This window comes from Sceloporus occidentalis, unplaced genomic scaffold (assembly GCF_023333645.1).
Source record: "Sceloporus occidentalis isolate IW3139 unplaced genomic scaffold, rSceOcc1.0.p SCAF_6, whole genome shotgun sequence".
Lineage (NCBI taxonomy): Eukaryota > Metazoa > Chordata > Lepidosauria > Squamata > Phrynosomatidae > Sceloporus > Sceloporus occidentalis.
In genome coordinates, this window is record NW_028316986.1 from 43,404,116 (window position 1) to 43,416,364 (window position 12,249).

General features: G+C 42.4%; 2 protein-coding genes across 7 annotated transcripts in view; one reads left to right on the forward strand and one right to left on the reverse strand.

The window, feature by feature from the left end:
- COQ8A (coenzyme Q8A) overlaps positions 1-12,249 on the forward strand; it is a 94,209-nt gene that overhangs the window by 69,252 nt on the left and 12,708 nt on the right. For both annotated transcript variants that reach the window (XM_089529529.1, XM_089529530.1), the window contains exons 9-13: positions 1,873-1,954; positions 3,307-3,400; positions 3,700-3,841; positions 7,691-7,798; positions 10,881-10,946. In XM_089529529.1, coding sequence (XP_089385655.1) covers positions 1,873-1,954; positions 3,307-3,400; positions 3,700-3,841; positions 7,691-7,798; positions 10,881-10,946 — 492 coding nt within the window. The remainder of the gene's footprint in view (positions 1-1,872; positions 1,955-3,306; positions 3,401-3,699; positions 3,842-7,690; positions 7,799-10,880; positions 10,947-12,249) is intronic.
- The window catches only part of LOC149310679 (serine/threonine-protein kinase MRCK alpha), a 283,756-nt gene that overhangs the window by 3,281 nt on the left and 268,226 nt on the right, over positions 1-12,249 (reverse strand). The gene's annotated exons all lie outside the window — the stretch shown is intronic.

Consider the following 12,249-nt stretch of genomic DNA (forward strand, 5'->3'; position numbering starts at 1 on the left):
GTGGGAGTTTTCTTTACTCATCCCCATTAATTTCTTGGAGGGTAGAAAGTTTCTGAAGGCCTGAAGAGAATAGAAGGTCTTCCTAACTTGCTGTTCTTTTTATTGGGGGTTGCAATTCTGTCCTATCCACCCCTTTGAGTCCAGCACAGGCTAAAAGTGATGGAAAATTACAGTTACTGCAGCTGTTCATGTCAGTCTTCTGTCCAGAGCACAGGTGTTAAAGTGTGAAAACTGGCTACACTTGCATATGAGGAAGAGAGAGAAAACTGAGTTGTGGTTTTCTCAGGCCCTGTTTTGAAGTATTTCTGTCTGCAGTATTAGAGAGTCATTCACTTGGTTTTGAACAGTATGACTATGCCTGGAAAGAGGAAATATACTGCAATTCCTTGTACCTCATTTCCATCCCCCACCTCTGGAAGTTAGAACTTCACCATGATGTAACAGTTCCTGTGCAGATAAAACTGTATTTTGGACAGTTCTGAGCAGTCTAGTTTGGATTGCAACAGTATTGTATAATTTTTAAAGGAATGAATGCTGAACCTTTCACTGTAAATACGACCCTAAGAGGGCAATGTTACTTGGTAAAGCATGTGTTTGGCAAACAGATGATCCCAGCATCTCCATGAGGGTTGGGAAAGACAAACAATACTTGCTAAATGGCCTAGTGGTCAGAGTTTGTCATAGGGTTCCTATGATCCTTTGGCTTCTTTTTGCGCTTCTTTAGCACCATTACTTGGTGTTTTTTCTTTAATATAAGCAGTGATACTTAAATGTGATACAGGTATACCTCAGTTAACAAAGCAGAAAATTTGTTACCAGAGGCAGAAATAGCATGGAAAAAATAGAGATAAGTTCCTACACCACAAAAAAAGAATAACAGTTTAACATGTTTCCTCAGACTTTTTATTTGGAACTAGCAATGAGAAATAAAATAATCAAGTCAGGTAGGCCTTGTATAAGTAAACAAAAATATTATGAACCTTGTAGAGACCACTTGAAAGAGTCTTCAAAAATGCTCCTAGGGATAATTTTATTTTTTCATAAGCCTCCACTTATTGTTTGTACTTTGGTAGCCAGATCTGTAGATCTGTGGGTAGGTGGTAAAGCAAGCTAATCAGCCTTCCCCCTTTTCTGTCTGTTTTGCTGTTCAGTAAGGGATTCTGGAGATAGCTGCTGTTTACCTTGCCTCTTTTAACCAGCCCACACAACTACAATAGGATTGAATAGAGCAGATTGTTTCGCACCTCATGAATTATTGCATTGTTTATGGCAGGTATGCTACTGCAATTTACCATTGAAGATTCTTTGAATGCTAGTGCTGCTAAAAAAAAGTTCATCTACACCAGTGGTTCCCAACCTGTGGGTCAGGATCCCTTTGGGGGTCGAATGACCTTTTCATGGGGGTCGCCTAAGACCATTGGAAAACACCTATTTAATTACAATTATGAAGTAGCAACGAAAATAATTTCATGTGTTTGGGTCACCACAACATGAGGAACTGTATTAAAGGGTCGCGGCATTAGGAAGGTTGGGAACCACTGATCTACACAGAGGAAAGGAGGAGAGGAGGGGACTGTGTGGACATTAAAAAAAAATAATTTGTAAAAAGCAGCTTCTTTGTCAGAGGCTTTGTTACCTGGGGTATGCCTGTACAGGGAAGTACAGGGACTTAAAGTGTTAGGTGGGTCTGTTTACAGCATCGTTCCCCAGCCTGGAACACTTCAGATGTATTAGACTAAATGCTAGTTGTGGCTGATGGCTGTTGTAAGCCAAAACATCAAACAATAAGTTGAATAAAGGTTGTTTAAAAGAGTAGTGATATTGAGCTCCAGATTGATTGTCTTGTCGCTATTTCTCCTTCCTCTCTTGCAGTATCCTGGGGTGGCCCAGAGCATCAACAGTGATGTCAGCAATTTGATGACTGTTCTGAGTATGAGCAATGTTCTTCCAGAAGGTAAAAAAGCCACTGACAATTGTGGGAAGGGGAGGGATTTCCATAGGAAGTACTATATTCCTGGAAGAAGAAGGCTTGTAGCGCAACTTAAAACCATTAGGCACATTAGAGGTTATGTGGCTTTTCTGTGTGTCTCCTGACATTTCAAAAATGCTGGTTTAGTATGCTGCACATTCTTAATTATGTCCAGTAATATGGGTTGGGACAGATCTCATCAGTGAGGAAGTAGAATTATTCCTGAAGTGGTCACACCATTATGTTTCTGAAGAGAAATATAAAAAGGGGTAGTGCCCCTTTCCATCAGCACGTTGAATATATTCTCTTTCCTTGCAATCAGTAGCATCAGCTTAAAATAAGGTGCTGTCTCAGAGAGCTTTTGTATTGCTGGACATCTGAACTTTGATGGCTCTTTCAAATACACAAGGCATTCCCAGCCCTAATTTCAGCCCCAGGCCACGTGCTCCCCAGTCCTAATTTTGGCCCCAGGCCCCTGCAAAACGGTGGTCTGTACCAGGCCCTATTCAGTAATTCTGTTTAGTGTATATGAGCATAGTTACCCATGCTTATATCGTAGCTTTTGAAAGTGCCATTAGGGTTTGGAGCCTACATGTTAAAACGGTTGTTTGGGGGCTTTATCTGCTTTCCTTTTCAAAGAGCTTCTAAGCTCTGTGAATCTTTTGGGCATGTGTACTGTAGTTGATTGAAAATGGGTATATCCATGGAAGAGGCCAGCATTCATGCCTGATAGGTTGGTGCCAGTAAAGAGGGAGAAAGAGATTTATTTGTTGTATAACACATTTGTCCACTTTTCCTCTATTGCAAGTCTGTGAACTTGTTACCAGTTGTGTTACCAGTTGAGACAATCATTTCCTCTCCTGGATTATCTACACCTATGTTCACCTATGTTAAATGTTGGGCAAAGATCCTTAATTTTAATCCCTGCTGCTGGACATCATTAATCTTGGTACCAAAGAAGGAGAGAAAAAACATGCAAAACTTTGTTGTGCTGCTTCTACTTCCATTTATGGAGAAGGTGGTTGATCCCCTTCCCTTGCTGCTTCTTCATATTCCCAAACAAGAGTAGTTTGCTGTTGACACCATCTTAGTTGTCAGTCTGGGTGGCAATATATCCCCACTACTCCTAAACTTTATTTTGGCAGCATGTTACTGAAACCCTCTAGCCTTCATTCCTGGCCTGAAGACAGAGCCATGTAATTGCTGCCATTTCCAAAGAACGATTGTGTCTGTAAACATGTATCCTCATACTCTAAGCTCTTTAGTAAATTCTGCTACCAATTATGTTGCTTTTTATTTAAGCCAGCTCTCTATCCAGTCTTCAATTTTGCCTTTAGGTCTCTTCCCTGAACATCTGATTGAAGTTCTGAGCAGAGAGCTGGCCCTGGAATGTGATTATAAGAGAGAAGCAGCCTGTGCAAAGAAATTCAGGTGCGTTCCACTGCAATTTTCTGCTTCTCTTTATCCTCAGTCCTCCTATTTTATTGCATTACGTTGATGAAGCACTATAAGGTAGCATTAATGTAGAGCTTAGGGAATCTAGCTTTGTTCCAGACACTTTGATTGGGGCATGTTATTGGAACAGGAGAGGTTTAAACCTGAGAAAAGGGGCTCAGTGAAGATCGTAAAGGCACCCCTTTGGCAAAGCAGTTCAGCCGTTGTTGGACAGATGCTGTAGAAATCTCAGTCCCTTTAGGAGGGCTTTTACTTTTTCATTTGTTGCCCCTCAGGGAGCTGCTCAAGGACCACCCATTCTTTTATGTTCCTGCTGTGGTGGAGGAGCTGTGCAGCCCTCATGTCCTGACGACAGAGTTGGTGACAGGGTTTCCGCTGGATCAAGCTGAAGAACTCAGCCAGGAGATCCGGAATGAGGTATTCTTTGTTGGGTTGATTTTCATATTAATGTGGAAGAAGGAAGCCATTTCCAAAGCAAGCAAAACTGCTTTTGCTGGGATATTGAGAGCATGGGGATAATTGTCTGTGTGTGGAAGGTTGGGAAAGAGGATGTATGAGGAGTATTGTCTCCTCTTGCCTTCCTTCCCAGTAGAATTGCAGGGAGGAGAACCATAAAGGTTTTCCACCTCTGGCTTGTGGCTTCTGCTATCCAGCTCTTGAACAGGCCTAGCCCTATTAAAACTTCAGGGAAACCACAGTTGAATGCCTGTATTTTATGTGTCTAGATCTGAAACGTTTCATTCCCAGCTACAATCATTGGTACTTTTTCTTCAGACAAACAGCGTTTCAGAAGACAAATGTGACCTTGCGGTTACGATCAAAAGCAATCATCCTTTTGCTGGGATGAGCTGTGAGAATGGCATCATCATCTTGTTGTGTATGTAACCAAATATAGGTGTCCTAGTTGGGCCAATCCTGGAAACCAAGGCTGTTGGAAAAGTACTCCCAGTAAACAAGAGGTAGAAGAGAGGTGAAGCATGGACAAAAGGGCATTGGAGCTGAATATAGTACAGCCTGGAGAGTTAATAGGAGGACAGGCAATTCTAGCTGCTGCCAGATTGGCAGATGGAACTGCCCTGGTATTTTGACATACCCCATAGGAGGAGGTCATAAACACGTTAACAGCTGTCAGCATGTTACTGAGTGATAGTATAAAGTATGCTCTCTAGGCAAGAGGAAGCCTGGCTGCTGATGGTGCAGCTAATTTTTAAACTATTATACTTAGATCAAAAGCTTAGAAAACCTACTTTTAAGACTACAACTGCCAGAATCCCCCTTGCTATCATAATCACTGGCAACAGTGGCTGACGGATTCTGGAAGTTAAAGTCCTAGAAATAAAGTTTTCAAACTCTGTAGGTGTTTTCTTCTGTTTTTGGCTTTTTCCTGCACATCAGTGTTGCTGCTACTGAATCTAACAAATCAAAGGCTGAGTTTGTTGACTTTCTTGATCCAGTTTTGAAAGACAAACAGTTAACAGTGCATCCCTGCTCTGGTTGCTTGTTCTCCATATTTGCACAGAGCCTTGGCTTGTGAGAATTAATTGATACAAATTGCTGGAAGTCAGCATGGTGTATTGTTTTGACTGTGATTCTGGATACCAGGAATTGAATCCTTGCTTGGCCATGGAAACCCACTGGGCGACCTTGGGCTAGTCACACATTCTGAACTTCAGAGGAAGGCAAGGGCAAAGTCCCAGTGACCAAATGGTGCCAATAAAACCTTGCAGTAGGGTCACTGTGAGTCGAAAATGATTTAAAAGCATCCAACAACAAGTTGCTCCTACCATCTGAATTAATGAAGTCATGTTGCCATCTTGGGTTGTTCCATGCAACACACAGTGACAGTTGTGAGTAGACAACGCATAATGAACAACAGCAGTCCCAAGACAGCTCTGCTGAACAAAATGAACAACAGCTAATAATAGCTGTATTTGCATACACCTGTTATCACAGTCACCGCTTCACTTTGGTGTCAGAAGTGCACACTCAGAAATGTGTGGAATGAGGTGGGTGAATTAAAACATGACAGAAAATGGCTCAGTTGACTCTTGCTTCTTTTTCTGTCCTTTCTTTTATATGTGTGGCCTTCTTTTTGTGATTGGTAACATAGTTGTCAGAGGAAACTAGGGGGCAACTAAAGCGATCTGTCACAAAAGTTTTGTTTTGGCCCCTATCTAGCTTTTTAAATGGCTTCAGAGATTAATCAGAAAAGCTACACAATCTCTTATTTCAGACATGCACTTGTTTAATATCCCAAACAGGTTTTTATGCACCCCCACCCCATGTTAAAATCTCTCAGATAAGGGCGGATTTCGATGCTGGCATTATAACAGAAACAATAAGAGAGGTATCCAGTGACTCGGTGGACTATATTAAACTGGATCATTTTGAGTTTGTAAATACTGATTAAGTGGATGAGCTCCTTGGAAGTGTAAGGAGGAGGACGTGTCCCCTCGATCCTTACCCATCATGGCTGACTGCTCAGGGAGGGGATGCAATAAAAACATCATTACAACTTATAATAAATGCATCCTTTTGGGAGGTAATATTTCCATCCAAATTAAAACAAGCAATAGTGAAACTGCTTTTGAAAAAACCCTCCCTAGACCCCTTGATGATAAACAACTATAGACCGGTCTCCCTTTTACCATTCTTGGGCAAAGTGATAGAGAGGGCAGTCGCCTTTCAACTCCAAGTTGTTTTGGATGAAACTGATTATCTTGACCCATTTCAAACTGGCTTTAGGATGGGATACGGAGTTGAGACTGCCATGGTCGCCTTAGTCGATGATCTCTGTTTGAATATCGACAGGGGAAGTGTGACCCTGTTGATGCTCTTGGACATCTCAGCGACCTTCGATATCATCAGCCATGGTATCCTTCTGGAACCCCTGAGGGAGTTAGGTATTGGGGGTACTGTACTCCAGTGGCTCCATTCCTACTTCTTGGGCAGATTCCAGATGGTGAGGTTGGGGTATAGCTGCTCCTCTAAGAGAGACCTGACATGTGGTGTCCCCAAGGCCGCCATTCTATCCCCCATTCTGTTTAATGTTTACATGAAGATGTCTCCGATGGCTGTAGTGACTAAGGTCAGCATCTCTCCTCTGGATGCCTGCCTAGGGTCAGTGATGGGCTGGATGAGGGAAAACAAACTCAAGCTGAATCCAGAGAAAATGGAGGTACTCTTGATAGGTACCCCAAGTCCAGGGATGGAGATTTATCAACCAGTCCTGGACGGGGTCACATTTCCCCTAAAGAACAAAGTTCGCAGTTTGTAAGTGCTCCTGGACTCATCTCTACAGCTATCTCAAGTGGATGCGATGGCCAGGAGTGCTTGGTACCAGCTTCGGCTGATATGCCAACTGCGTCCCTACCTGGACCAAAAGGATCTTGAAACAGTGGTACATGCACTGGTAATCTCTCGTTTAGATTTCTGTAACACGTTCTACATGTGGGACTACCTTTGTATCAAGTTTGGAAGCTTCACTTGGTTCAAAATGTGGCAGCCAGATTAGTCACTGGAGCAACTAGGTCAGACCATATAACACTGGTGTTAAAATACTTTCATTGGTCGCCAATTAGCTTCCAAGCGCAACACAAAGTGTTGGTCATTACCTTTAAAGTCCTACATGGCTTGGGCCCGAGTTACTTGAGGGAACGCCTCTCCTTACATAATCTGCCCCACGCTCTCAGAACATCTGTTAAGAATCTATTAAAATATTTAAAGATCAGGTTAACAACAACTTTCCACAGAGCGTACACAGCCATAGCCCCCAAGTTATGGAACAACTTGCCAGAAGAGATCCGTCATGTTACCTCCTTAGATGCCTTCAAGAAGGCACTTAAGATGGATCTCTTCTGCCGATCTTTTATAAAGAACTAAAGAAAAAATCCCACTTTTGGCTGTAATTGTGTATTTTAGATGATTATTTTATTGTCTTGAATTGTATTTTTGAGCGATGTCACTGTTTTATTGTATGTAATTTTTATGGTTGTAATCCCGCCTTGATCCACAGGTAGAGGCAGGAAATATAAATAAAATTAATTTATTATTATTATTATTATTATTATTATTATTATGTTTGATGGATAAACTGTAGCCAAATCTGCTGTCAGTACACTTTATGGTGTACGCTAGTTGACATGCACTCTTGGAGGGCTGTGGAATACCTGTGTGTTCTAAAGATTGAAATTGCATGAGTCTGTGGCTGGTGGTATGTCAGTCGTTGATGGTGTTTTTGATCTCCTCTTGTTGGAACGTTTGCAGATCTGCCACAACATACTGGTTTTGTGCCTCCGAGAGCTGTTTGAGTTCAGGTACATGCAAACTGATCCAAACTGGTCTAACTTCTTCTATGACCCAGAACTGCATAAGGTAAGACCCCCCTGGGTGCTACCTACTTAGAACATTTCTTGCTACCTCTTTTCCTCTTTAGCAACAGCATAACATGCTGTCCTTCAGGCAAAAAGTTGAGATAGTTAGAGTATCTTGGCATGAGGAAAGGCAGGCTTGATGGTACCTGGCATTTGATCTCCGTTCCTGCTCTAGAGACAGATTTAATTTAATGGACTTAAAAATTAACAGGCTGAAACAATGGCTTTCCGATGTTCTCCAGGGAACCCTTTTTTAGCTAGCTTGTCTGCTCATAGACATTAGCATACCCACACCCCTCTCATTGGATATGGGGTTTTGTATTTAATATCCAGCATCAGGTATGTTTTTGAGCGGTCACAATGACCTGTGAACCTAAGTAAGAGATCATGCTGACCTAAGGACATGTGGGAGACCTAGATAGTATTAAAATAAATGCTGAATGAGTTTACTGATCCACTGCAACTCCCCAGGCTCTTCACACTTTCTCTCACAGTGGAGACAGAGTCCCATTTCAAAGCAGTTAAGGACTATACCTCCACTTCACCCCAAGCTCTGTTCCTATTCACCCTTCCAATCAGTGTTTTGTCACTCTGGAGTTAAAACTATCAGCCATTCCAGATCCCCCTTGCCAGTTCCATGGGAAAACCATCAAACTGTTGTTACACCATGGGAAAGCATCATGTAACTCTATGAAATCAGAAATAAATATCAGCCCCAGACATAGCGGCCATGAGCTTAGTTTGTTCACAGATCCTGTGTGCACATAAGGTCCTCCTCACTTACTGTGTTGTCCTGACACTGATCCACTCTCCATCTTCTGTGGACTTTTCTCCTCAAGACTGCTAATTATTACACCTTTCTTTCTGTTAGTCTTGAATGGTTCTTAAGGTTGCATTGGTTTTGTATGCTTGCATGCACCTTTTCTAAACAAAACCCTTCTAATTACTTAAAATTGGAGTCTCTCTGCAGCTACACCTGGTTTACACAGGTGAAAAGGTCCCTGAAGTTTTATCCTTCCTCTCACAGGCCTCATTTGGACTTAAAATTTCCCCAAATTTCAAGGAGACATTATCACTGCAGATGGGGACCCCCGCGCCCCACTCCTTTTAGATTAATACAGACCCTTATGTGCTACAAGGGGCCTTGTGTATATTTTGTATGATGCACTGGTTGGGCTGGGACTCTTGCCTGGTGCCAGTTGGATGTGCATTTTAGAATAAACACCATACAGCTGTACTTGTGGGCTGCTGAAGATGAATAGTGACAAGCAAGCTGTATTTTCACTGTATTCATTTCCTTGATTTTCCAGTTGAGGCTTCTTATACTGGAATTATGTGATAGCATTTGAAAACAAATAGAACCTAGGCTTTTTCAGCATCATATCTTATTCTTGCATTTCTTCACTTAAGTTCCAGGTGATGATATCTATGGTTGTCCTCCTTCCCCTACTTTTATCCTCATAACAATCATGTTGGGTATACCAAGCTAGAGAGAATGACTATGTTGAAATCACCTAGAAAATGTTATAATTTAGTGGGGATTTGAAACAGGATATTCCAAATCCCAATCCAATATTCTGCAACTTTATAGTGGCACATAAGGCACTGATTGTCGGAAGGATAAACTGAAAGAAGGTGTAAGAGCACCTGCTTGGGTAACTTATGAACAAGTCTTCCCAAGTGCGTCACTACAAGAGCCCCATTGGCATAGAAAGGTCTTGTATCTGTTGTACATTGACAGCAACTGTACAGTGCACAGAGGTGGTACTTTAACTAGAGCCTTCTCTCTTGGCTGTGTTGAAATATTATCGTTCTGTGATGTAGTGCTTCATGGTGTAGATTTCCTTCATTGGCTTCTTTTGGGTCAGCTTAGTTGCTTCTATGTGGCCCTTCAGGCCAAGTATATCTGTCGTTTTTCTACTGCTTAGAATCATTGGAAGAGACCACAAGGGCCATCCAGTCCAATGCCCTGCTGTAATGACTGGGCCCTCCAGTCATTTGGGGACTTCTCCTGAACCACAATGGGTTAATCTGGGGGAGGTACATGCTAATGAGAGCTGACATCACATGCTAATGAGCAGTGACATCATAGCTGACGTAAAGCTCACCTGGCCAATCAGCAGTGCCAGAGCGGCCTTTTCAAGAAGGTTCCAGGAGAGAACTTTAAATACCCTGTAGGACCATGTTTTCTTTGTTCTCCATCTTTGTGTTTGTTTGGGGGAACCAGATGTTTCTTTGTCCTCTGGGTCTGTGAGGAACAGGCTCAGGAATGCAGGTGGAGTTGGCAAGGAGCCAGCTCTCTGCATCCAAAAAATCAACATGGACTGCAAATCCCATCACTGTGTGAGTAGATAGGGAATGTGTTAGTTAGTGCGCTTAGGTTTTCTTATGTTATCTAATAGCTTGCCTGAAATGAACATCTTTGTAACTATGCTTTCTGTACCTGTGAAGCAAGGAGGCTTTGCACGAAGGATACCCTCCTATCCTAATCTATTTCTTTAAAATAAACATTTTTATTTAAAAGTATCTGCTGTCTCTCTCTGCTCCTGTACACGCGTCTTAAGCTCGGTTTACTGGGTGCTGTAAGCTAGCAAGGAAGGAATCTAGAGATCCCTAGCAAGTCTCAGTGTGTGCTTGGGGGAAAGTTGTTTGGAAAATTCACTGAGTGGTGGCAGCGGAAACAGGACCTCGAGGGGTCCTAGGAGAGAAAAAGGGACTCCCTGGGAGTAATAGTCACGCACAGGGCTAATTCCCCCAGGGATCACAACACCTGCCATGCAAACCAACCCCTTGCCATGCAGCCTTACAAAACTAAAGAACAAATTGCTGCAATTTCTCAGAAATAGGCCTCTCACAAACTGCGTTTTTACAGCAATACATTTTGTACTATGCTTTCTAAATGGTTCTGTTTCTAGATTTTCAGCCACTCCTAATGTAGATAAAAAAGCAATTTTTAAAAAGCCCTAACTCTTGAGTAACTGTTAAAAATACCTTAAAACTCTTTCAGTCTTTCCATACTAGAGGACTCAATACATAAAAGTTTCTTTTGTAGCATAGAAATATTTGTATATTTTCTTACTCAGGTAGCCCTCCTGGATTTTGGAGCAACCCGTGGCTTTGATGAAGAATTTACAGATGTCTACATAGAGGTGAGGTCTCTCTGTTTGTATCGAGTTCTGTTTTGAGTTGGAGACTTGTGCTGGTCTTGCCTGTAGAGGGATCCCAAGCCCAGGGTTGCCTGAATGAATGCTGCATGTTTTAATATTTCTTACTTTAAGTGGCACAGTGAAACAGCTGTAAATACTGTTGATATATATATATATTGTATCGGAGCAGACTAGTAATACATGTAAATGTCTGTGTTGGATTATCTAGGTTCAGAGTTTACTATTACTTGAATGGGCCTTATTTCAAGTACATTACCAAATTACAGGATCAGTGTATAGGAAACTTGGCCTTTACTGATGATCAGTTTAATGTTGGATAAAAGCAGTCATGTTAGAGGCTTATGAGATGTACCATTCTGTTCACACAGTGGCCAAACAGTTGCCCAAAACGGAAGTCTCTCACCAAGACAAGAGTGCAACTCCATGCTCCATCTCGCACACCCCAGTAGTTGATACAGAGAGGCATACAGTCTATGATACTGGAGGTGATATGTAGTCATCCTGGCTAGTAGCCACTGATGGTTCTGTCCTCCATGAATTTAGCTAAGCCCCCTTTAAAGCTGCCCAAGTTTAACACTCATTGAATCATAGAATCATAGAGTTGGAAGAGACCGCAAGGGCCATCCAGTCCAACCCCCTGTAGGAAATCCAAATCAAAGCATCCCCGACAGATGGCCATCCAGCCTCTGTTTGAAGACCTCCAAAGAGGGAGACTCCACTACACTCCAAGGAAGTGTGTTCCACTGTCGAACAGCCCTTACTGTCAGGAAGTTCCTCCTAATGTTGAGGTGAAATCTCTTTTCCTGCAGCTTGCATCCATTGCTCCGGGTCCTAGTCTCTGGAGCAGTAGAAAACAAGCTTGCTTCCTCCTCAATATGACATCCCTTCAAATATTTAAACAGGGCTATCATATCACCTCTTAACCTTCTTTTCTCCAGGCTAAACATCCCCAGCTCCCTAAGGCGTTCCTCATAGGGCATGGTTTCCAGACCCTTCACCATTTTAGTCGCCCTCCTTTTAGTCGCCCTCCTTTGGACACACTCCAGTTTCTCAATGTCCTTTTTTAATTGTGGCGCCCAGAACTGGACGCAATATTCCAGGTGGGGCCTGACCAAAGCAGAATATAGTGGCACTGTTACTTCCCTTGATCTAGACACTATACTTCTATTGATGCAGCCTAGAATCGCATTGGCCTTTTTAGCTGCCGCATCGCACTGTTGACTCATGTTCAACTTGTGGTCTACTTGGACTCCTAGATCCCTTTCACATGTAGTCTCATTCAGCC